This window comes from Oncorhynchus mykiss, chromosome 3 (assembly GCF_013265735.2).
Source record: "Oncorhynchus mykiss isolate Arlee chromosome 3, USDA_OmykA_1.1, whole genome shotgun sequence".
Lineage (NCBI taxonomy): Eukaryota > Metazoa > Chordata > Actinopteri > Salmoniformes > Salmonidae > Oncorhynchus > Oncorhynchus mykiss.
The window spans coordinates 27,501,100-27,527,600 of record NC_048567.1 but is presented as its reverse complement, the minus strand read 5'-3'; the positions used below and the strand labels follow the sequence as shown (position 1 = coordinate 27,527,600).

General features: G+C 42.7%; 3 protein-coding genes across 3 annotated transcripts in view; 1 reads left to right on the top strand and 2 right to left on the bottom strand.

Annotated features, from left to right (window-relative positions):
* Window positions 1–1,275: 1,275 nt before the first annotated feature.
* Window positions 1,276–3,334, top strand: LOC110516838 (free fatty acid receptor 2-like). Its single transcript, XM_021595167.2, has one exon. It carries the CDS (start codon window positions 1,650–1,652, stop codon window positions 2,712–2,714), a length of 1,065 nt encoding a protein of 354 aa, XP_021450842.2. The 5' UTR covers window positions 1,276–1,649; the 3' UTR covers window positions 2,715–3,334.
* Window positions 3,335–8,061: 4,727 nt separating this feature from the next.
* On the bottom strand, window positions 8,062–9,297 carry LOC118944509 (natural cytotoxicity triggering receptor 3-like). Its single transcript, XM_036964256.1, has 2 exons — window positions 9,194–9,297; window positions 8,062–8,699 (listed from the first exon to the last, which is right to left on the bottom strand). The coding sequence occupies exons 1-2, from the start codon at window positions 9,261–9,263 to the stop codon at window positions 8,386–8,388; spliced, it is 384 nt and encodes a 127-aa protein (XP_036820151.1). The 5' UTR covers window positions 9,264–9,297; the 3' UTR covers window positions 8,062–8,385.
* Window positions 9,298–10,524: 1,227 nt separating this feature from the next.
* Window positions 10,525–26,501, bottom strand: part of LOC110516825 (IgLON family member 5) — a 159,680-nt gene continuing 143,703 nt past the window's right edge. The window contains exons 5-8 of the mRNA XM_021595161.2: window positions 21,151–21,282; window positions 20,226–20,346; window positions 18,222–18,373; window positions 10,525–16,988 (exon numbers count right to left, since the gene is read on the bottom strand). Coding sequence (XP_021450836.2) covers window positions 16,885–16,988; window positions 18,222–18,373; window positions 20,226–20,346; window positions 21,151–21,282 — 509 coding nt within the window. The 3' untranslated portion in view covers window positions 10,525–16,884. The remainder of the gene's footprint in view (window positions 16,989–18,221; window positions 18,374–20,225; window positions 20,347–21,150; window positions 21,283–26,501) is intronic.

Below are 26,501 nucleotides of genomic sequence, written 5' to 3'. Positions count from 1 at the left end.
AATTACTTTCCCATTGTTCCTCAAACATGCTGCGTATGATACACCATTTTGTATCTCTCTACTTTTATCCAATGTAAAAAAAAACAGAAATTCAAATGTTGCTACATAAGACTGAATCCAGGTGGTGAGTCACATATTGTGATTTGTTTAACACTTTTTTTTGGTCACTATGTGTGGTTACTACGTTACTATGTGTTATTTCACCGTTTTTATGTGTACACTATTAATCTACAATGTAGAAATAGTGAAAATAAAGACAAAACCCTTGAGTGGTACTGTATGTGTGTGAGTTTGAGCTTATGTGTAAGCATGTGTGTGGTAAGGTGCAGAGTCAGTGCTACCGTAGCTATCTATGGTAGAAAAAGTACAAAACAATGTGAAGAGTTCGTATAAAGGTCAGTGAGTTGTTTGACTTGCTGGCAATCCTCGACTGTCATCAAATCGGCCAGTAAAAATGTGTGTGAGGAATTTCCCATACGTACAGTATATTAGCTAGTCATTGGTCAATACAAGGAAGTAATGTTGGTTTAATTGTCACCTACGCTCATGCCTTATTATACTGTCCTTTATTTGATGCTGTAAGTACATGGAGGGTAAGATAAAATAATAATATATAATAATATAATATAACAATATCTTAGTATTTGTTTTTCTTAGCTCAGTTCAGTGCAGACACGCTATGATAACTCTCTTGAATGCTTGACCCGAGTAGCGACAGCCTCACGGCACAAGGCTGGTGAACAAGACTATACTAAGGGCTACTTGGTCCCTGGTTGTGGTAGAATGAGTTATAGCTTTTTCCTAATTGTGAGTGTTGTGTTTATGACTTCCCTTTGATGATGTCAGAGATTGTTTAAATCCATTGTTGACCTATTGTAGACGTTTCAGGACAGGAAATTAAAACACTGTTATATTAACTAGGATAAAGAATGGTGGCAGCTAAGACCACGCGTCCCCCCCGTTTGTGGACGTAAGCGGCAATATATTTACAAGCTGTTCTGTGTTTGTGTGTACAAGAAGAACAGGTGTCCATCTAATGATAAGACAGTATTAGAACGAGGACACAGGAAGCAATAATGTTGTGTTTGAGACTGTTTGTATACAGAACCATGTGCCAGACACACACATCCTGAGTGGTATACAGTCAGTTCCCAATAGACACTGACCATATTGCCTCTCCGAGTGTTTGGTTTTTATTGTAGTTATTTAGCATGAAATTCACATTAATCTGAACTCTATTTCATCTGCTAGTATTTTATTTTGATTATTGCGCACACGGATGTTGTTTCAATTACACCCTCCACTTGGCAAACTTAAAAGGGGTGAGTAGTGAGTAACAAAAAGCCGTAAGAAACCGTAATGTAGCATGTTGTAATCTCTTTCTATCCTCTCTTGCCATCAGAGTCTTGGAGCCCTTGAAGAGACGATGAGTTGGTTTATTGTCAGAGACAGGAAAACCACGCTGTCTACCCGGGTTTGTTCCAGGCTGTTGACCCAATAAGCAGCCTTCGCCTCTGAAGCCTCAGACTGTCTGACAGATCAAGCCCCTTGCGCTGCAACGTTTTCATCCCCCCCAGACTGCACTGAGATGATGTGACAGATCTTGCTCCCTGTGCCTTCCAGTAACTGTACCCACCGCCGAGGCCACCATGCAGGAGTGCCATACTGCGTTGTGTCTGTCTGTCTACCTTGTCACCTTTTTGACGGGCTTCCCAGCCAATGCTGTGGCCTTCTACACCTTCAGCAAGAAGGTAAGGCAAAAACCCACGCCCATCGACATCCTGCTCCTCAACCTGACCATCTCGGACCTCCTCTTCCTGCTCTTCCTGCCCTTCAAGATGCAGGAAGTCACGAACGATATGACCTGGAGTCTACCCTACATCCTCTGTCCTTTATCTGGCTTCTTCTTCTACATGACTATCTACGTCAGCACCTTATTCCTGACAGCGGTCAGTGTGGAGCGCTACCTGGGCGTGGCCTTCCCCATCCAACACTCGCTGAAGCGCCGGCCCCTGTATGCCGTGGTGGCCAGTGTATTTATCTGGGTCTTCTCCGTCCTCCACCTGAGCATCGTCGTCATCATGCCCTACTACAACCCACCGCAAGACTCCCTCAGTTCCACAACCAACTCTTCCAACAGCTATGAATTCTCCAACGTCTCCATTGCGCCTCTTAGTGACGTCAACAACATTGCGTCTTCCAGGAATGTTTGCTATGAGGACTTCAGCGAGAAGCAACTGGCGATCCTCCTGCCTGTGCGTCTGGAGCTCTGCCTGGTTCTATTCTGTGTACCTTTCCTCATCTGCAGCTTCTGCTACATCAACTTCATCCGCATACTCTCCGGCCTGCCCCACATCGGGCGTCGCAGACGCCTCCGTGCTATCGGCCTGGCTCTGGGGACACTGCTGGTGTTTGCCTTCTGCTTCGGCCCCTACAACGTCTCCCACATTGTGGGCTTTATAACCAGGAAGAACCCCGACTGGAGGGACATGGCCTTGCTCTGCAGCACCTTCAACGCCTGCTTGGACCCCTTCATCTTCTACTTCTCCTCCTCAGCTGTCAGAGGGACCCTAGGGAGTATGTTGCAGGGGGCCAGAATCAGGCTGGCCAAGTGTATGTTCTGTGGCTGTCACATCCACTGGTCCCCTTGGAATGGAACGAGCGAGCCTCAGAAAGATAAGGGACCCAAACAAGTAGAGATGAATGCTATCTGAAGTTAATTGAATAAGGCCTGTATTAACTGAAATGAGATGTTGTGCTCCTCATGTCTAGTGGCAGGATATGAGTGCTCTGATGTTTATGTTTTCACATTTTACTGTATCTGTGTCTCTGTTTGATCATTGGCGGGCAAACTTCCTACTTAGAGTAGAGATAGGATATGGTAGACACGGAGCCTGCCTTCCTCCTGAGAGACACAAAACAAGGGCTCACATTAGGGAGTTACTGCCTAGCTGCAGTTAGCTGGAATCAAGTACAGTCATTGCCAATTATGTATTATAAGTACACACCTACTGTGACAGTGCGTGAAATAAGTTTGAGAATACATTTGTTCTATTGGGTTGCCTGACAAGATTGGCAAACAGAACAGAAAATGATCATTGATTATAATTGTATTTCACAAGGTTGAAGCCCATTTACACAACTAGGAGCGGTTATGGTGAACTGTAGAGAACAACAGCTCTAACATCTGAGAGACACATCAGAACAACATCTCTCAGCACTGACGGATAAGCACCTCAAACAAGTATCACAGTCGTATCGCTGAAAAGGAAACAATGTTGAAAAGGAACAATGAATTTGAGCACTGAGCAGAGTTGGTGTGTGTGTGTGTGTGTGTGTGGGAGAGGGGGGGGGGGGGGGGGGGGGGGGAATGCATGTGTGAATGTGTTTTTGTGCATGCATGAGCACACATGCGTAAGTGAGGGTTTTTGTGTGTACTTGTGATTCATTGTGTCCATAGATTTATATTATTGGCTTTGTGAAATTAATGTGCACTCACTGTCCCATTTTGTATACACCTCTAACATGTGGAACCTTCATTGTTTGATTGTGGGGCCTTCGTTGTTTTATTGTGGGACCAAATAAAGACATTGATGTTGAAATAAAAGCGTGTTCATTTTTTGAATTACAGGAATAATAATACAATAATAGTTGACCAGTATTGAATTGGTTACACAATTACAGGAACAATAATACGATAATAGTTGACCAGTATTGAATTGGTTACACAATTACAGGAACAATAATACGATAATAGTGGACCAGTTTTGAATTGGTTACACAATTACAGGAACAATAATACGATAATAGTTGACCAGTATTGAATTGGTTACACAATTACAGGAACAATAATACGATAATAGTTGACCAGTATTGAATTGGTTACACAATTACAGGAACAATAATACGATAATAGTGGACCAGTATTGAATTGGTTACACAATTACAGGAACAATAATACGATAATAGTGGACCAGTATTGAATTGGTTACACAATTACAGGAACAATAATACGATAATAGTGGACCAGTATTGAATTGGTTACACAATTACAGGAACAATAATACGATAATAGTTGACCAGTATTGAATTGGTTACACAATTACAGGAACAATAATACGATAATAGTTGACCAGTATTGAATTGGTTACACAATTACAGGAACAATAATACGATAATAGTGGACCAGTATTGAATTGGTTACACAATTACAGGAACAATAATACGATAATAGTGGACCAGTATTGAATTGGTTACACAATTACAGGAACAATAATACGATAATAGTGGACCAGTATTGAATTGGTTACACAATTACAGGAACAATAATACGATAATAGTGGACCAGTATTGAATTGGTTACACAATTACAGGAACAATAATACGATAATAGTTGACCAGTATTGAATTGGTTACACAATTACAGGAACAATAATATGATAATAGTTGACCAGTATTGAATTGGTTACACAATTACAGGAACAATAATACGATAATAGTGGACCAGTATTGAATTGGTTACACAATTACAGGAACAATAATACGATAATAGTTGACCAGTATTGAATTGGTTACACAATTACAGGAACAATAATACGATAATAGTGGACCAGTATTGAATTGGTTACACAATTACAGGAACAATAATACGATAATAGTGGACCAGTATTGAATTGGTTACACAATTACAGGAACAATAATACGATAATAGTTGACCAGTATTGAATTGGTTACACAATTACAGGAACAATAATACGATAATAGTGGACCAGTATTGAATTGGTTACACAATTACAGGAACAATAATACGATAATAGTGGACAAGTATTGAATTGGTTACACAATTACAGGAACAATAATACGATAATAGTGGACCAGTATTGAATTGGTTACACAATTACAGGAACAATAATACGATAATAGTTGACCAGTATTGAATTGGTTACACAATTACAGGAACAATAATACGATAATAGTTGACCAGTATTGAATTGGTTACACAATTACAGGAACAATAATACGATAATAGTGGACCAGTATTGAATTGGTTACACAATTACAGGAACAATAATACGATAATAGTGGACCAGTATTGAATTGGTTACACAATTACAGGAACAATAATACGATAATAGTGGACCAGTATTGAATTGGTTACACAATTACAGGAACAATAATACGATAATAGTGGACCAGTATTGAATTGGTTACACAATTACAGGAACAATAATACGATAATAGTTGACCAGTATTGAATTGGTTACACAATTACAGGAACAATAATACGATAATAGTTGACCAGTATTGAATTGGTTACACAATTACAGGAACAATAATACGATAATAGTGGACCAGTATTGAATTGGTTACACAATTACAGGAACAATAATACGATAATAGTTGACCAGTATTGAATTGGTTACACAATTACAGGAACAATAATACGATAATAGTGGACCAGTATTGAATTGGTTACACAATTACAGGAACAATAATACGATAATAGTGGACCAGTATTGAATTGGTTACACAATTACAGGCAAAAAAAAGGTTGGCAATGGTATACTTGAACATAATCAGGTTGTTTTGGAGTCAAAACATGTTTAACATGATGACCATCCCTTCAGACGTACTTCCCAATACAGTGTAACTCATGATAATTGATGAGCATCTCCAATATTTACACAGAGACTATAGTCTCTGATAAGGTATCACGGGTGGTGCATGTATACTATACACGTGCAAGGAAAGCCCACACCACCAGCATAAACCCGTAGGCTCGATACTTTCACACCAGGAAGTGCTTTGACTTGATTCCATCCGGTTATTCAGGGCTTATACCTCCAACAGAGGTTGAGTTGATTGTTGCATACCATCCATGAGACATTCATTTTGACACTAGAGTACATTATGACTACTAAAAGCATTCAGCAGCACAGTGGCACGATTGCAAAATGGCTTCCGTTCAACACGGAAACAATAGACCTAAAGTTTCACATAGCATCAGTTTTTGCATTATGATTTGGGGATGTTACAGAATGTGTGGGCTGGGTAGAATATACATCATGTGAGGACAAGTGAGAGAGAGTGGAGCTAGTTTTTTTTTTAAAACAGCGCTGTGGCATGTGCTTATAGAAAAAAACTACTGGTCCACCCCCCACCCCCAAAAAAGTCCCTCAGTTAAAACCCAGCATACTCGTTGTCATAAAAAGTGTGCCATCTGATCAGGAAATGTATCATGCAGTAAAGATCTGTGTAGAAGCTGTCGTGGGTAGCCTATTATTTACGGAAAATCGGATGCTCTTGGTGTGTTCAGATCCTTTTGTTTTCTTTCTCTCACATGTCCTTTGTTTTCTCCCTTTATTTGCTGAAAGACATTCATTTGGACAAATACGGATTGTGTGTCAGTGTTGACTTTTTCTCACCATGATGGATAGCTGAACAGATAGAGCTGTAAAACAGAATGTGTGCATGCATGCTTGTGTGTGTGTACTTACAGGACATGGGACACACGAGGTCTTTTTTGTCTCTCACACAAACTTGTCAGTGCTGTGGAGAAAAAGACAAAATCCAAAACAACCCAATTGACTGATGCTCAAGACGTGGACCATACAATGATTTTACATGACTACCTTTCCCATGATCCTTGTGAGATCCTGTGAGTGTAACCACACAGTACTTACTTGCAATGGAAAACACCACAGTCACTCCACAGAGGACACAGACCTTAAGGATATTCAAGCATCCAATCACCTCATTGGGGTCTGCGTCTGTGAGCGTAGACAAAAAAAAGGCAATGCAAACATAACTGTTAAGTTATACAGTTATGGAACTCACACGATGATGACAGACCTGAGGGTGAATTCAATGTGCAGTCGTTGAAGGCCCGTGACTGACTGAAGCTGTGTGTAGTGGAAGCACAGATGTATAAAAACATTTGAGCCATGTGAGAAATAGCCCAGTGAAATATACAGCCTCTCAGTAGTGTTAACTAAAGCTCACCCCAGGTGAAGGAGGCAGACAGGGGGGAGTCCAGCGCAGGGTGATCCTGCACACTACAGGTGTAGAAGATCCCAGCATCCACAGACCCCCGCGGGGGGAGGGACAGCACACTGATTACATACACTTCCGTTCTGGAGCTGTCCGTCACCTGTAAACACTCTCCCATCCAATTAGTTGAGATCTTTGGAATTAGGCTGTGTGATTGGTTGACGTCATGGTAGTCAGGGTGAATGGTGCAGTTGCGGCCAATAAAGTGGTGGGGGCTATCTTCTCCACTCTGGTGTGTCCAGGTTAGGGTGAGGTGGTGTGGGTAGAACCCACCGGTGACGCAGAGGAGAGCCCACTGGTCCGTCTGGGGGTCCGAGGGGACCTGTAGGAGGATTTGGGGCGCAGAGGGGGGTGCTAGTAGGGGTAGGAGGAGACACAGGAAGGGGGTGATACAATACCATCTATCTCATGACATTTACATTTGAGTAATTTAGCAGACACTCTTATCCAGAGTGATTTACAGGAGCAATTAGGAATAAGTGCTTTGCTCAAGGGCACGGCGTCAGATTTTTAGTCGGCTCAGGGATTCAAAGCAGCAACCTTTCGGTTACTGGGTCAATGCTGTCATACACTAGGCTACCAGCCGCTCGTTAGACATATGTCAGATTGTTGACGTTGAACCATTTTTATACTGTATGTCATATTTCACTATTTCAACATTCTATTCAAACCATGTTGGTAATGCAGTTGTGGCCAAACAACACACTCATGGTTCTGTAAATGGTGCAGGACTTTGCAAAGTGCACCCCACTGGAAAAACCCTGAGAGGAACCTTCTCTTTCGCATGAGGGGTTTGCACATAATCATTTCACGATCCCTCTTTGCCTTGTTCTGTGGTGAGTTTCAATTCCCTGCAAAGATCAATAGAATCCACAATGCATTGTACCATGGTGATTATATCTGGATTTGTCACGAATCCACTCAGGCAAAAAGATGAACTGAAAGGAAATTTCCATGTGACTAGAATTTTTAGAGATTTGAGCTTGGTTAGGCCTCTTTATGGTGATGCATAGCCCACTGGTTTAAATGTAATAACCTCCCTGCAAACCGTTTGGGTTCAAACAGATTCTCAAAGGATACAAATGAGAGACAATTACAACAATGACAACAACAACAACACAAACAAAGACAGAAGAAATGATGAGAAACTCTAATGAGTTACAATAAGACATTCCAAGAATAAAGGCAGATGTATACATTTTTTATTAGAGCTAGTTCTTAGCCTGGTCCCATATAATAATAATAATTTAAAAAAAGCTTAATCCTATGGTCATTATCATGCCAAGCAATGGCCATATGAGTTGTCAAGATAGCACAAACAGATTTGGGACCAGGCTAATTTGCTTCTGTCTTACCCAGGACAATGAGCTTTGTGCCGCCCCCTCGCTCTGAATCTCTGTGTAGGACGTTGACCTCGCAGTAATACACACCGGCATCCTCCACGGACACCTCGGTAATCACCAGGGACGTCTGCCCAGCTGAATCTGGGATGGGGATCTTTTCGGCCCCCTCTATCTTGAACCAGTCCACCCCGTAGGACGTGGCCTCGAAACGGCAGGACAGGTTGGCACTCTGACCCCGCATTACAGTGAGTGAAGGGGGCCACTGCCTCACCTTTAACCCCTCTGCTGTTACCATCCTTAATGGGGCTGAGTGAGGACACAGTCAGTGAATGCTTCTTCATCAAGTTAAGACAGAATATTTCATTTTGACAAAAAAACAGCAAGACCTTCAGTTCAACGGCATTTGCCACAAAGCTTGCCCACAATGTTGAGGTGTATTTGGAGATGATCACAGTATTTTATTAAAGTCAAAATTAGTGAGTTGGAGTGACTTTCTCCCTGACTAATGAGATTTAGTCATCTTATCTTGACAAACAAACAACTCATGACTCTATACACTTCTGAAAGTAATTAGAGCATTAGTGTTGTCAACAGGAGTCTTGATATTGCAAGACTTGAAGCCAAAACAGAAAGGCAGAATTCATGCAATTAGGTAAATGTATATGTTCTGTAATATGCTTAGGGATATTGTATAATAGATATTAATTATGACACGGAATATGCTGAAAAATCATGAACATAGAAAAAATATATTTGTTTGTGAGAATATTGGTAGCCTAGTATGATTGGAAGACACTAACCTGGTATTGGGCCTGCTATCAACAGAAGCACACACAGGTCCAGGATATTTGCCATGCGTTTGTTTCTCATTACAAACTCCAGTGGTGACAGGACTGTTCGAACAGTGACTTTGAATGTCAAGCTTCCCTCCAAAGACAATGAGATGTCAGCTTGTTTTTTTTTGTTTCATTTATGTTCCAATGTTCATTAATAGGCCACGCTCCAAAACAAGACAAATCTCAGCGCCTGTTACGTCAAAGACGACACGAGCCTGTCTTAGCAGACAAATAGGCCTCGCTCTTGGTGTCTGCACAAACCGCGATGCAACAGTAAGCAAAATGCAGTGTACAGAAACAAACAAAGCAAAACCATCAGTCTATTTCACAATGATAAGGTGCTCATTGAACAGAATGTCAGTTAGCTAATTACTTAACAACAAAGTGGTTCATGTGCGAGGAATAAAATGTCAACATTTGAGATTCTCTCTCATTTCAAACCATCTAAGCTGAAATTAGTTTCAAGTACAAAAAGTTTGGTTTATTTTTATTATGAACGTTTTTGTAGAAGAATATGTAGAAGAGCAGGTTTTGTATGGTTTACACGGGTTCTGATGAATAAGAGAATAGTGCAGTATGTCATACTTCATGTATAGGAGACTTTAGAATATGAGTGGTGCGACTCATCGTCATCAGTCTAATGTTTAGGTAAAGCATTTAAAAACGACACTCCGAGTTTACTTTGTGTTTACTTTAGTTGACTCCAGTGTCCACTTAGTTTTACCACAGCTTTGACCTCACCCAAAAGCTGACCCCCGAACCTGTACCACTCACAGCCAGAAGCAAGAACAACAACTTGACAAAAATGGAAACAAACAGCCTCTTATAGCCCTTTCACTGGATTAAATGTGTTCCCCATCCCATAAACAAGACAAGTGGGGACTGGCCTACTCTGTGCACCTCAACAGAAACATTTGCATAACATTTGGCAACTGTTTCTGACATGTATTGGTAAACTGCAGTTTCCATCCATCTCTCAGTGATCTTTACTCTCTTTGAAAGTGTGTAAATAATTTATAGAATTCTATAAGGTCATTTTGATGATGTATTACTAGATGTTGGACGTTCAGCTGACTGTTTTCTTCTCTATTGAAATATCCTCATGGTTTACTCCTGTTCAAAAAGCCAATGTACAACTTTGTAGTGGCATCAAGCAAATGTGAAAGGTTTGACTCTGTTGCTGGAACCAAACTCAGGAAACTCAGCTCACCTAACCCCGCTTTCCAACCACAGGGGCTGAGAAGGCAACAACATATCACATTAAACAACGACAGCAATCAAACACTCACACAGAGTTCTGTTAAAAACAACATATTTTATTGATTTTTCTCCCTCTGATATATTTTATTTTTTTAACTCCACTTCTATAGATTTGGGGGGAAAAATTGTCCACACACTTAGAAAGGACAAAAACAGAGACAGAACAGAGATCAAATGAATCAAAAGAGTCGTCATAATCATCATCGCTTCACTGCACAGAAATATGTCAAGATGGAAGACGATGCTGTTTGTGTTCCTCTGTTTTGTTCAGTAAGTTATATCGATGCAATCTTGAAAAGTCAACACAGACAGAAATAATAATGTTGAGGTCCAGGGGTAGATTGAAACCAACATGCCTGCCATGTGAAGGTCAGATAATCCACACACACACACACGGACACACACACTCACAAATCAATAACACAGATTTACCAGGGTTGGAACCCGGCATACAGAGAGGTGGCAAGGCAGCAGGCAGTGGGATTGGCATGGGGGGGGCACAGGTGGAAGGTTTTCTCCACATTGAGGGAAAGGAGGAGGGAGGAGGAAGTGGGCCAGAGGTGCATCGAGAGAGAGAGATGGGCATGACATCTCCATACGATGTCCGCAAACACTAACCAAGCATTCTAGAGTAGATTCATCCACTGGATTGCTAAAACAACCTAATATTTGTTATTAGTTCTCGCACTGACAAAAATGTCATTTGTCTTTGTTAATTGTTATTACCTGATTGTCATAGTTTTTCAGAAGTTTCAAAATTGTTCTGGTGAAACAACAGTGTCATGACAACCCAATCTTATATTGTGTCATAAATTCAAATCTATACATCTCACATTAATAGGACAGTTTCAGACAGTTTGCGACTTAGTCACACCGTACAGGTTCTCTCCCATTTTATCCTATGAACACAAGCCAGAACATCACTTGATGATGTCATTCGACAAGAAAAATATATAGTTCCATTGTCAGTTTTCGCCATGGCAACCAATATTTACCCAGTTGATTGACAGGCAAAATGTCAGATTTGTGCTGGTGACTCACAAAGGCCAAGTAAAGGGGCACTCAGTGTTGGAGATGTTAGGCAGGCTTCTAATGACTAAGGAGGCTGGCTGGTGGGCACCTCCATTGTTGCCTAGTAGTGTGCAGACTCCCTTGTTGTTCCAGCTGTAGATGGACCAACACTGGTACACTGTTAATTAGCCACTAGCTACATTCTTAGAAAGGAGAGGGTGATTGACAAGCAACCATCTGTAGTCCCTGCCGGTTTGTATGGATGGAGGTGGGAGTGAGTGACTGCTGCTCTTGCCTCTGTGGCTCGCAAGTATTACTTTAACCCACTATCCACACAAACAAACACTGTCAATGTTTTACATGAATAATAATATATCCTAATTAGAATTCAGAATAGAAACGATAAACTAACAAAATATCCACCTCTCTACATAACTCTATCTTTTTTTCCTATATATTCTGTCCTTGTGTATCTATCAATTCAACTACTACCAACTTACTATATAGTACCTTGCTACCTCATTCAACTTCCAAGTTGATTCTTCAGTGAGTCAAGGCAAATATCACTTCCTCTGCTTGGCAACATGTAGTCAGCATGTTAACCCAATAACGACCTATTTTCATCATGTAGCTCACCTCAGTCCAGCATGCTGTGTATCGATGCACTCATTAGTACAGCTAATGGAAATCTACTGGAGCTGAAATACACTCACAGCGTTGACTCTGCTCATAGGAATTGAACAGGCCTTTAGATTAGCTGGTGAACAATAGCTCATTAGGATAACACATTGTTATCTAGCTAGTGGACTATGGTGTGAAGGACAAAAGCTGGAGAGACCTGGCTGGTACTAAGGAAATCATTTATATATCAATGAGTCTGTCCCTCAATAAGACACATCTTCTTATGTATTACAGATACATAGTACCGGTACTGAAAATCTGACATATTTCTGATAATTTATCATCTTAGTTGAATATTGACCAAATACTATCATGGCTACGGTTCTATTCCCCTTTATCTCATCTTGCTCTATTGTACATCCTATCGTTCTAGACTCTACTCCTACCAAAGAGTCGGCTGTGTTTGTCAGACATAAGTCTCTAGATACACAGTATCGATAGGTACTGACATTTCCAAAATTAACATTTGGTATCAATCATTTATTTAATTGAGTACAATAATAAAATATAATGTACTAGAAGGTGCCATTATACAGACAATTGTTAGACATCTCATTATCAGAAAGAACAAAAAGAACAAAATGCGCCTTGACGAGCTACTCTTTCAACTGACAGGAAAATAAAACAAACGTCTCATTCTTCATGGTATGTTCTCTAAACAAATAGTTACCTTCGTTGACAATATAGCTCGGCCAAAATGTTTTCGGAGATGGGGAGAAAATCAATGCGCAATTAGGGGTGTCTTGTATCAAGGAATGATAAATGATGCTCTCTATTCTAAGGCCTTAATATAGACACTTGACAATTCAGTCTTTGGGCCCCGGTAAAGTGAGCCTGGGGAGAAATTGCTCTATTTCAAGCGATCCAGTCCAATGTATCGATTAACCATTTGCATTTGGAACTGAAAGTCTGTAAAGGAACTGTTTAATGTGGACTGGAATATAGTGCTTATGGTGATTCAAGATCTAACACAGATACACAACTTAAAAAAACGAGTACACTCAAACGGAGACTGAATGTACAGTTATCTAGCTTCTACTGCTACTCTACCACTGTATTTTCATATACCGCTAGGCTTGTCATTCATAAATAAAAAAATACACCACCCAAATATGGTTATAATTGTCTTCAAAACATTGAAATAATCTCATATATAAATGAAGCAAGATAGTTTATATTATGTACATCAACATAAGCCAAAAAGTGCTGCTTAGCAATGCTCGAGTGGCGCCCGTAGAACTAGCACCGCCCCCATTTATTGGGGGTGATGAACTACATGTAATTACACCACTTACGTCCATTAGAATCATACAGCATGTCTCTGTGCTGTAATTACAGGTCAAGCTATTTGACACCACACCATATCAATAAAGTGTAAACGCTCATTGATAGGCTAGCAGATAGAGTCATGAAATGCTGCCTGTACACAGACAGTGTTCGTGATCATTGCAGTGCTAACGCCATTAATATTACATGGTGTAACCATAGACTACGCCGTGGTATGTCCTCCCTCAGGCGGAACGAGGCAGTGGCCATTTTTTAGGAATTCTATCTTGAGCTGCTATCCTATCAAGTGTCTGCCTTGTCTTTTCTCGTTCTCCCCCACAGAAAGTTCACTGTCTGGTCAGAGTCATCCCATCTCCCTCTGCCTCAGACCTTTGTCTGTACCAGTCTGGGCTTCTTCCCACGGTGTGTGGAGGTCCTCTCACACCCACCGAGGAAGTGAATTCGCTGCATCCTTCCTTTTCCCATTTCCAGTCCTCTGATTAAGTTTCACATTGATGAAGAACTCATGGAGACCCTCAAACTTATTTGGGGTTATTAAAAATGCCCACCATACATTTCACCCTCCATTGCATGAATTTAAAAGCATATCCCCCAGCCTTTCCCCCAGCCTAAAGCCTTTACACAAGATACAGCTTTTTGTTTTTCAAAATCTCTCCAAAACGAACATTTACATGCTTTTTTTTCAAACCCACATTGAGAAACATGACAGTATGTTTTTCCTTATTTTCATTTCGTTTTTTTCTTCAAGGACAGAGTATGTACATGCAGAAGTTTATTCCACTGACAAAATTGAGCTGGGTGCTGACACGGGACAGAGTATGGGAAAGAGAGAAGACAGACAGAAAGACAGCGTGAGTGAGAGAGGGGGATCGAAAACGACAAAGAAGGAAAAACAGAATCACTGACCAAAACAACCTGCTCTTGTGCTTGAAAATCGATACCCATCAATGCCCTGTGAGTCTGAGCAAAACAAGACGAACACAAGTGGGTCTGTGTGTTTCCCTTCAGACATACCAGTGACTGACTACATTGCATAGAGCAACGGGCATCAACAGAACACGTCTCACACTGTATTCAGTGAGACAAACAGGTTTTCATTGACTAGCCTCCTGCTAAAGGGGACATTCACTCTCGCTAGGGCTTCACATCTCTTCATACATTAGCACACTTCATACAATAGTGTTACTAAAACAGTTCCATTCTTGAATAGATTGTTAGGGGCACCCTTAAATATCATAGCACCGCCGGATTGGATGCCTCTCCTATATATTTGAGTTAGCAGGTATGTTGTTGGTTAAAATTAAATCAAACAAAAAAAAAGATGACAGCTATTCGCAGAATACTGAATACAGATGCTGCATATTCCTGTAAGGTCACAGGAATTTTGGGTAGTCAGAGAGTTGCTAGTGTGAGCCCATCTCTCCATGCAGGTTGGTTCACTATGGGGGAGTTTGCATATAGACATAGACACAGCAGGACGTGACAGAGAGACAGCGGTTGGGTGGTTGGGGTGTCATCGAGCCTCACAGTGCACGTCTCGGTGGTTGATCTGTGCAGGTAAAGTGGCTGGATAATTGAGCCCTGGGGGGGGGGGGGGGTTCAATCAGGGCCCAGGTGAGGTGGTTTGTGAGGACGCTCCGCGTCTGCTTTACAGGGACGAGGGTGTCCTTGAGGAGGATCCTGTCAGGGGCCAGGGTTGAACGTGATTTATGGGGCTTGTCTATGGCTGGCGGGAAGGACATGGGGGGAGGCGGGGAGTGTAGGCCCCGTCACTTATCCAGCCACAGGTAGTGGCTAATTACATCTTTATCTCCTGGTGCGCCTGTCCTGCCATACGGGGGCTGACTGACTTACAGGGACGGCTGCTTTACATGCATCACTTTGAATAATTGATCTATTGAGCTGGTCTGTCTGGAGAGTGACACGCTATGAAAGCTGGTTGAATATGTGTAATGTGCTTTATACAGTTAACAGCATGAAAACAAAGGTTTAAATACATACACGTATACAAACAATATTACATTTCATTGACTGCGGACTCTCTCAGATGAAAAGACTCCCTCGGGATCAGCTTCGATGTGTTTTTAAAGTCCTTGTCATGGCAAAAAAGAGCACAACTTGAAAACCTTACAACTCCCTCTTTTGTCGTTGTCGTTCAGTTCAATGAGTGTGATTTCTCCGAGGGATTGAGTACAAAATATTTTTAGCACACACGGCTCGTCAGCTCTGGAGTAGCATGTATTCTTTTGTATCTCACATGGAATTACTTTTCATATTTATTTAAATACTTATTAACATCATCAGTATTATTATCGACACCAAAAAAGTTATAGCAGTTTAACCTTGCAGAGTAAAACGGACAGGGGAGGAGGGGGAGTGGGAGGGAGGTTTCACGACAGAAACATCTCTAACCGGTACATGCTATCAACAAGCGACAAGGAAGGAGGATGACTGGTCAACGCCTTCAAAGCAGGAGACATGATTGTTATTTCTACAGTCCCTTCCTGGTTACGAAAACTGTAATAGATGCTGATGGGTAATGTAGTTTGGCGGGATATTTTAGATTTTATTAGCCACTACATTAGCCACCAACCAAGGAGGGTTGGATGTGGATAGACTGCCTCTAGTAACGGCATGGCCTCTGTACTGCATTATATTTACACACGGGACGGAGCACAAACCACCTTATCGATGGGGGGAGGGCGTGGGCAGAGGACGAGTTTTTTTTAAAGAGGGGTGGGGGGTGGATGGAGGGGGGGTGAAGTGGGTCTTCTCACATGCTTCTTCTTGGTTGAGATCCCAAAGGGATGCACTAGAAGGGCAAAGGCTTTATAGAACCCCCACGGCCCACCCTTCATGTGTGTTTTGACATCATTCGCAGCAGCCGCGTCATATACACTGCCACATGGTTAAAAACGGAATAAAATGGTACTTGTATGATCATAGGGTCAAATGTCACAGGAGCAATGGGCCAATGGACAGCTTTCAACAAGGTCACGTGACCCTTATCAGAATAACGAATCATTTTCATTATAGAGTAGTTCCAACCGTAAATAGTTTGTTCCGAGTTTCCAAACGTCCATGAACATTATTGTAGATCAGTCATGATTTAGATTTGTAATAGTATTATCCTGGTGTTAAATATCTGTTTTCATCATCATCACAATTATCATTCTTACTAAACACATTATAGACATCACCATGGTGACCCTCATTGGAAACAGGATGAAGAGAGAGAGTGGTATGGTGATGGTGGCAATATAGGTAGCGAGGGGGGAGTTGGTGTGGGTGTGAGATGCGATGCGTCAATGGCTCCTGGAATAATGCATATTATTTTTGTTTCACAGTGATGGGTTCGTAATTAAATAAATTCCTTCTTCCTTCCGCAGGCGGGATGGGACTTCTGGGAAAAGCTCTTAGACCTTCATCAGGAGAGAGACAGAGAGGCAAAGCCAAAAGCCAACACCCGCACTCACCCCCACGTTGACGGCCACGCCTCGCCCGTACACGGCTCCTGGCCCTGCATCAAGGGGCCCGGGAGAGAAGGACAGGCACCAGAAAGAGAGAGGAAAGCGAGGGAAATAAGAGTGGAGAACAATTCGTAAGGGGAAAAGGAAACAACCAGAGAAAACGTAAGCTACAAGTAAAAAGAGGTAAAACATTTTGGGATAGGAATGAAGTCTGAGTGCAATGACAGGGACAGAGTGTAAAACCATCCCCGAAGCTATCTGATATTAGTCAGAGTGGTTCGATTTTCGGTCTGTGTCCCATTCGTACAGACGGTTCAGACCCATCTTTTTCTAATGATGAAGGGGGAAGATTAGGAGAAAAAAGAAGAGGAGAAAGACAGATGATGGCGAGATAAGACACAGAGGCCGACAGAGGAGGGAATGGAGGAAGGCGGCGCAGAAGGATGTATGAGGCTGACTGGGGGTGAGTCATTGGAGGGAGACTTGCCGAGGAAACGGCAGAACAAGGGAATGAAAGAAGAGAAAGGGAGGAGATGAAGGGGCTCACTTAAGATGGTAATGCCAGAGCGTGGAAGGCGGGAGAGAGGGAGGGATAGAGGGAGCGAGAGAACACAGTGTTGGAAATCGCTCATTGGGGAGGGCTAATGTAAGACGGGAGGAGAGAGAAGGAGAGAAACGACAACTTCCTGGGGTAACAGAACAGGACAGAACAGAGGGAGAAATGGAGGAGAAAAGCTATTTGGTGTAATGGGGCGGCGAATATAGAGATGGCAAGATGGAAGGAGGGATTGGGGAAGGAGGGAGGGCAATGAGAAAATCACCGTGAGCAGGGAGAGGAAGAGAGATGGGGATGGGGCAATGCAGTGTGTGACTAGGTGTGTGTTTGCATTGGTTTCCTTCTCTAAGTATGTGTGCACACTTGTGTGATTGAGTGAAGTAGAATGAGCTTAGACACATGTATGGAAGCGTGTGTGCGTGCATGTGTATGTGCAGTATAGTATGTGAGTCTGTGTGTGTATGCATCACAGGAGGCCGCTGAGGGGAGGACGGCTCATTATAATGTCCGGAATTGAGCGAGTGGAATCATATCAAACACATGGTTTCCATATTTGATACCATTCCACTTATTCTTTTTCAGCCATTACCAAAAGCCTGTCCTCCCCAATTCAGGTGTCACCAACCTCCTGCGGTATGTATGCATGTGTGTGTGTCTGCATGTGGCTATCTGTGTTTACGTATGCATGCTTACGTCTGTGTGTGTGTGAATGCTTAAAGAGACTCACGGAAGAGCAGCATGCTGGCGTTGGAGGCTCCCAGCCTGTTGGAGGCAAAACAAGTGTAGTTGCCAAAGTGTTTGTCCGTCACGTTGGTAAAGAGAAGCAGTGAGCGCGTCTTCTCGTTCTTGATCCTCAGAGTGTTATCGCTCTCTAACGGCCTGATACAGAGAGAGAGAGGGAGAAAGGTGGGTAAGATGGAGAGAGAGGGCGGGACAGAAGGAGCGGGGGGAGGTAATTAGATAGAGAGGGGTCGAGAGGGGGGATGAGAGAGCGACAGATGGAGAGAGAGGGCGGGACAAAGAGAGCGGGGGGAGGTAGATAGATAGAGAGGGGTAGAGAGGGGGGATGAGAGAGCGACAGATGGAGAGAGAGGGTGGGGAGGTAGATAGATAGAGAGGGGTAGAGTAGGGGGATGAGAGAGCGACAGATGGAGAGAGAGGGCGGGACAAAGAGAGCGGGGGGAGGTAGATAGATAGAGAGGGGTAGAGAGGGGGGATGAGAGAGCGACAGATGGAGAGAGAGGGCGGGACAAAGAGAGCGGGGGGAGGTAGATAGATAGAGAGGGGTCGAGAGGGGGGATGAGAGAGCGACAGATGGAGAGAGAGGGCGGGACAAAGAGAGCGGGGGGAGGTAGATAGATAGAGAGGGGTAGAGAGGGGGGATGAGAGAGCAACAGATGGAGAGAGAGGGCGGGACAAAGAGAGCGGGGGGAGGTAGATAGATAGAGAGGGGTAGAGTAGGGGGATGAGAGAGCGACAGATGGAGAGAGAGGGCGGGACAAAGAGAGCGGGGGGAGGTAGATAGATAGAGAGGGGTAGAGAGGGGGGATGAGAGAGCGACAGATGGAGAGAGAGGGCGGGACAAAGAGAGCGGGGGGAGGTAGATAGATAGAGAGGGGTAGAGAGGGGGGATGAGAGAGCGACAGATGGAGAGAGAGGGTGGGACGAAGAGAGCGGGGGGAGGTAGATAGATAGAGAGGGGTAGAGTGAGGGGATGAGAGAGCGACAGATGAAGAGAAATAACTTTGTTTATATCTGAAAGGATGTGTTAGCAGTACAGGAAATAAATCGACCTAAACCTATTAAATCAAATCAAATTGCATTTGTCACATGCGCCAAATACAACCGTGAAATGCTTAACTACAAGCCCTTAACAAGCAATGCAGATTTAAGAAAATAGAGTTAAGAAAATATTTACTAGGTCATTTGTACATGTAGGTAGGTGTAAAGTGACTATGCATAGATAATAAACAGCGAGTAGCAGCAGTGTAAAAACAAAGGGGTGGGGGGGGGGGGGGGGGGGGGTCAATGCAAATAGTCTTATGGCTTGGGGGTAGGAGCCTTTTGGACCTAGACTTTGGACCTATACTTTTTTGGGCCTTCCTCTGACACCGCCTAGTATATAGGTCGTGGATGGCAGGAAGCTTGGCCCCAGTGATGTACTGGGCCGTACGCACTACCCTCTGTAGCGCCTGACGGTCGGATGCCGAGCAGTTTTTATACCAGTCATGTTGACCAGTTTTAAGGTCTTGCTCACATCAGCTACGGAGAGAGTGATCACACAGTCGTCTGGAACAGCTGGTGCTCTCATGCATGCTTCACTGTTGCTTGCTTCGAAGCGAGCATAAAATGCCCGTCTGGTAGGCTTGCGCCACATCCGACGAGCATCAGAGCTGGTGTAGTAGGATTCAATCTTAGTCCTGTATTGACGTTTTGCCTGTTTGATGGTTCGTCTGAGGGCATAGTGGGATTTCTTATAAGCGTCCGGATTAGTGTCCCGCTACCTTGAAAGCGGCAGCTCTAGCCTTTAGCTCAGTGCAGATGTTGCCTGTAATCCATGGCTTCTGGTTGGATATCGATGCACTTATTGATGAAGCCGGTGACTGAGGTGGTATACTCCTCAATGCCATTGGATGAATTCCCGGAACAAATTCCAGTCTGTGCTAGCAAAACAGTCCTATTAGAGAAAAAGTGAAGGAAAAGGAGGAGAAGGAGGAGGTATATTTCTTACCTGCGGTCGTCTCTGTACCACTCAAAGGAGGCTGTGGGTACTGCCATTGCCTCACAGCGCAAAATGGCCGTCTTTCCCAGCTGGGCTGGCATGTTCTTCACGTCTGTGATCATGGGAGGGTCTGAACAAGGAAGAAGGAAGGAGAAGTGAGAGAAATCTTTAACATATGTACACAACGACAGTGATTAAAAGTTAAGCTCAGACAAAGAAAGGCTCAGTGACCTTCAAGGTCGAGAAAGGTTGAGGTTGATAAATACACGGCATATAAAATGATTAAGACATACAAACGTTTTAGAACACCTACTCATTCAAGGGTTTTTCTGTATTTTAAAAAATATTTTCTGCGTTGCAGAATAATAGTGACGACATCAAAACTATGAAATAACACATATGGAATCATGTAGAAACCAAAAAAGTGTTCAACAAATCAAAATATATTTTATATTTGAGATTCTTCAAATAGCCACCCTTTGCACCCTCTTGGCGAGTGGTTTGTTGATGTCAACATTGCGAACAGAGTGCCCCATGGACGCAGTGGGGTTATTGTATGGGCAGGCATAATCTACGGACAACGAATATAATTGCATTTTATCGATTGGCAATTTGAATGCACAAAAATTCCATGACGAGATCCTGAGGCCCATTTTGAGGCCCATTTTGCCCATTTGTTTTTAACGGTATCTGTAACCAGTCATGTGAAATCCATAGACTAGGACCTAATGAAGTTAATTGAATTGACTGATTTCCTCATCTGAACTGTAACTCAGCAAAATATTTTAAATTGTTGCATGTTGCGTTTATATTTTTGTTCAGTATAGTATTGTCTTATACCATGTGTGGGATGTCTGTGTCTGTGATTGTTTCTTTGTCTGTCTGTGTGTCTGTGAGTGCATGCATGTGTTTTGTGGTTTGTAGGGACACTCACAGTTGACGGTGACCTTGACCTTGCGTATGTCGGGCTGCGTCACTCCGTTGTTAGTGATGCACTCAAACTCCTCCGCCTGATGCCGCTTGATCTCTGTTATGTCCAGGAACTCCCCCTCACTCATTAGACCATCTGATTGGACAAAGGACATGGTCAAATGATAGAGGTCAGAGGTCATCACAGGCTGAAATTTGCGTTTGTTCAGGGTCGATTAAATCAATTAGTGTGAAAGTATCCATTTTTGCCCGGTAGATGCCACGGTTGCTAATACTGCCACCACACACAAATAACTGCAATAGTGTTGCGCTCCACTTTCTGGAGAACAGAGTTTTGAAATCAGTGGAATGCCCGGTGGAAGCAGAGTATGATAGCTAAGGTGATTCTAGAGTCTGATTGCAAACATAACGAATGAGGTTGAAAAAAGAAACCCCTGTCTGCAGTAAAAAGGCAAACTCGGCGCCATCATTCATTGAGTCAGATGTCTCATTCATCACAAAACCCACTATGTTGCCAACTACTTAAATATATTTCCATTGGCAAGATAAGTAAACTTAGGTATGACATGCCAGCAACAAACACTGACAGTACACATCCAAGTATATCTGACCAAATTATGAAAGACAAGAATAGTACTTCTGAATTCCATAAAGTCAGTGTGGAAGAGGTGAAAAAATGTGTGTTGTCTATCAACAATGACAAGCCACAGGGGTCGGACAATCTGGATGGAAAATTACTGAGGACAATAGCGGACAATGTTGCCACTCCTATTGGCCACATCTTCAATTTAAGCCTACTGGTTAGTGTGTGCCCTCAGTCCTGGAGGGAAGCTAATTCCGCTACCCCAGAATAGTAAAGCCCCTCAAATAGCCGACCAATCAGCCTGTTACCAACCCTTAGTAAACTTCTGGAAAACATTGTGTTTGACAACAGACTTTCAGCACGCTTATAGGGAAAGACACTCAACAAGCACAGCACTTACACAAATGACTGATGATTGGCTGAGAGAAATTGATGATCAAATTATTGTGGGGGCTGTCTTGTTAGACTTCAAGTGCAGCTTTTGACATTATCGTCTGCTGCTGGAAAAACGTATGTGTTATGGCTTTACACCCCCTACTATAATGTGGATGAATAGTTACTTGTCTAACAGAGCACAGAAGGTGTTCTTTAATGGAAGCCTTTCAAACATAATCCAGGTAGATTCAGGAATTCACTAGGGTAGCTGTTTAGGCCCCTTACTTTTTTCTATCTTTATATACGACATGCCACTGGCTTTGAGTTAAGCCAGTGTGTCTATGTATGTGGATGAGTCAACGCTATACACGTCAGCTACTACAGCAACTGAAATGACTGCAACACTTTACAAAGAGCTGCAGTTAGTTTCCGAATAGGTAGTAAGGAAAATGTTAGTTCTAAATATTTCCAAAACTAAAAGCATTTTATTTGGGACAAATCATTCACTAAACTCTAAACCTCAACTACATCTCGTAAATAATAATGTGGAAATTGAGCAAGTTGAGGTGACTAAACTGCTTGGAGTAAACCTGTATTTTAAACTGTCATGGTCAAAACATATTGATACAACAGTAGCTAAGGCTGCTCTGCCTTCTTAACAACACTATCAACAAGGCAGGTCCTACAGGCCCTAGATTTGTCACACCTAGACTAATGTTCAGTCGTGTGGTCAGTTGCCACAAAGAGGGATTTAGGAAAATTGTAATTGGCTCAGAACAGGGCAGCATGGCTGGCCCTCAATGATACACAGAGAGCTAACATTAGAATACTTGGAAACAGCTTGGACACCCACGCATACCCCACAAGACATGCCACCAGAGGTCTCTTCACAGTCCCAAAGTCTAGAACAGGCTATGGTAGGCGCACAGTAAACTCCCTTTTTCAGGACCCTGTTTTTCAAAGATAATTCATAAAAATCAAAATAACTTCACAGATCTTCATTGTAAAGGGCTTAAACACTGTTTCCCATGCTTGTTCAATGAACCATAAACAATTAATGAACATGCACCTGTGGAACGGTCGTTAACACACTAACATCTTACAGACGGTAGGCAATTAAGGTCACAGTTATGAAAACTTAGGACACTAAAGAGGCCCTTCTACTGTCTCTGAAAAACACAAAAAGAAAGATTCCCAGGGTCCCTGCTCATCTGCGTGAACGTGCCTTAGGCATGCTGCAAGGAGGCATGAGGACTGCAGATGTGGCCAGGGCAATAAATTGCAATGTCCGCACTGTGAGACGCCTAAGATAGCGCTACAGGGAGACAGGACAGACAGCTGATTGTCCACGTAGTGGCAGACCACGTGTAACAACACCAGCAGTAACACTCCGTAATAGGCCTGTTGTAAGTCAGGTCCTCACCAGACATCACCGGCAACAACGTCGACTATGGGCACAAACCCACCGTCGCTGAACCAGACAGGACTGGCAACAAGTGCTCTTCACTGACGAGTCGCGGTTTTGTCTCACCAGGGTGGATGGTCGGATTCGTGTTTATCGTCGAAGGAATGAGCGTTACACCGAGGCCTGTCCTCTGGAGCGGGATGGATTTGGAGGTGGAGGGTCCGTCATGGTCTGGGCCGGTGTGTCACAGCATCATTGGACTGAGCTTGTTGTCATTGCAGGCAATCTCAACATTGTGCATTACAGGGAAGACATCCAACTCCCTCATGTGGTACCCTTCCTGCAGGCTCATCCTGACATGACCCTCCAGCATGACAATGCCACCAGCCATACTGCTCGTTCTGCGCATGATTTCCTGCAGGACAGGAATGTCAGTGTTCTGCCATGGCCAGCGAAGAGCCTGGATCTCAATCCCATTGAGCACATCTGGGACCTGTTGGATCGGAGGGTGAGGGCTAGGGCAATTCCCCCCAGAAATGTCTGAACTTGCAGGTGCCTTGGTGGAAGAGTGGGGTAACATCTCACAGCAAGAACGGCAAATCTGGTGCAGTCCATGAAGAGGAAATGCACTGCAGTACTTAATGCAGCTGGTGGCCACACCAGAAACTGACTGTTACTTTTGATTTTCACCCCCCTTTGTTCAGGGACACATTATGTAATGGGGATCCTAATAAATACAAATACCTCTTTAAACTAAGTGCAACCGTGGCATCCGTGACAGAGAGGGAGAAGCGTTCATCCACGACTACAGGCAAGAGCGTCTAGCTAGACTCATTTTCAGATATTATACAGTACCAGTCAAACTTTTGGACACAACTACTCATTCAAGGGTTTTTCTTTATTTTTTACAATGTAAAATAACAGTGAAGACATCGAAACTATAAATTAACACATATGGAATCATAAAGTAACCAATGAACTGTTAAACAAATTATTCAAAGTAGCCACCCTTTGCCTTGATGACAGCTTTGCAAACTCTTGGCATTCTCTCATCCAGCTTCACCTGGAATGCTTTTCCAACAGTCTTGAAGGAGTTCCCACATATGCTGAGCACTTGTTGGCTGCTTTTCCTTCACTCTGCAGCCCAACTCATCCCAACCCATCTCAATTGGGTTGAGGTCGGGTGATTGTGAAGGCCAGGTCATCTGATGCAGCACTCTTTCACTCTCCTTCTTTGTAAAATAGCCCTTACAGCATGGAGGTGTGTTGGGTCATTGTCCTGTTGAAAAACAAATGGTTCTCCCACTAAGCGCAAACCAGATGGGATGGCATATCGATTCAGAATGCTGTAGTAGCCCTGCTGGTTAAGTGTGCCTTGAATTCTAAATAAATCACTGACTGTGTCACCAGCAAAGCAACCCCACACCTCCTCCTCCATGCTTCACGGCGGGAACCACACATGAGGAGATCATCCGTTCACCTACTCTGCGTCTCACAAAGACATGGCGGTTGGAACGAAAAATCTCAAATTTGGACTCATCAGACCAAAGATATTTTCCGGATAGACTGACCTTCATGTCTTAAGTCTTAATGTAAGGATGGACTGTCATTTATCTTTGCTTACTTGAGCTGTCCTTGCCACAATATGGTCTTGGTCTTTTACCAAATAGGTCTATCTTCTGTATACCACCACTACCTTGTCACAACACAACTGATTGGCTCAAACGCATTAAGAAGGAAAGAAATTCCACAAATTAACTTTAACAAGGCACACCTGTTAATTGCAATGCATTCCAGGTGAACACCTCATGAAGCTGGTTGAGAGAATGTGCAAAGCTGTCATCAAGGCAAAGGGTGGCTACTATGAAGAATCTCAAATATAAAATATATTTTGATTTGTTTAACACTTTTTTGGTTACTTTATGATTCCATATGTATTATTTCATAGTTTGTATGTCTTCACTATTATTCTACAATGTAGAAAATAGTAAAAATAAAGAAAAACCCTGGAATGAGTAGGTGTGTTTAAACCTATGACTGGTACTGTTCGTTTTTAATTTAGTCAGAAAGTAATTTTCATTGTAAGTTAAATTGTACTGTTAGCCAGCTAGCTAACGTTAGCTGGCTGGCTAACTAGCTAACATTACGTGTATGACCTGTGTAGTAATATTATTTGTATTTCAGAGCCATTTGCATTGCTAGTTATAGCCTAACGTTAGCTAGCTAGTTAGCTAACATTGAATCTAGTTGGTTAGCTACCTGCAGGTTGATGCAGCGTAGTAACATTATGAGTTGGGATTATGGTTCATTTTGTAGCTAGCTAGCTGCATGTCTAAACAATATATTCCACTATGCAAGGTACCATGTCACTGTACCGTTTACACATTCTGTTTTCTGTGCATGTGACAAATAAACTTTGATTTGATTTGATACAGTGTGTGTTTACCAGCGACGGTAATGTGAAGAACAAAATGACCTGCATTAAAGTCAAATTAGATTATAACGTTAGGCCAACGAGACAGTGTCCAAACTCAAAAATTCTCTGGTAGAATGCCCTGCTTTTATTTTGTCACACTCACAACCATAAGCTATTTTCTGTAATTTGCTTGCCGTTAACTTGTTGTTGTGAGTTTATTTTCTTGTATTTTAACATTAGCTTGCTAGCTAACAAGCTAGAAATGAACCAAAGTGTTGTTAAGTTGCTTTAAGTTGCCTGGTTAGTAAATACATTTTTAAACTGATGGGTTTATTGGTGTTAAAATACACCAGTTATGCTATTTTGGACCACCAGGCTGCCGATGTCATGTATGTGAATCCTTAAAGAGATGGGCGGGGCTAAGGCTTAAGAGGGTGTGAACAATGCTGAATGGGTGCTGACAAAGAACTTTCCAGTACGTGTACAAAAACATTCAAGGGCTATTTTCTCAAAAGTGGGGTTACAAGTTTATCAACTTTCAAAGCAGCATTACTTTCCCATTCAATCAATCAAATG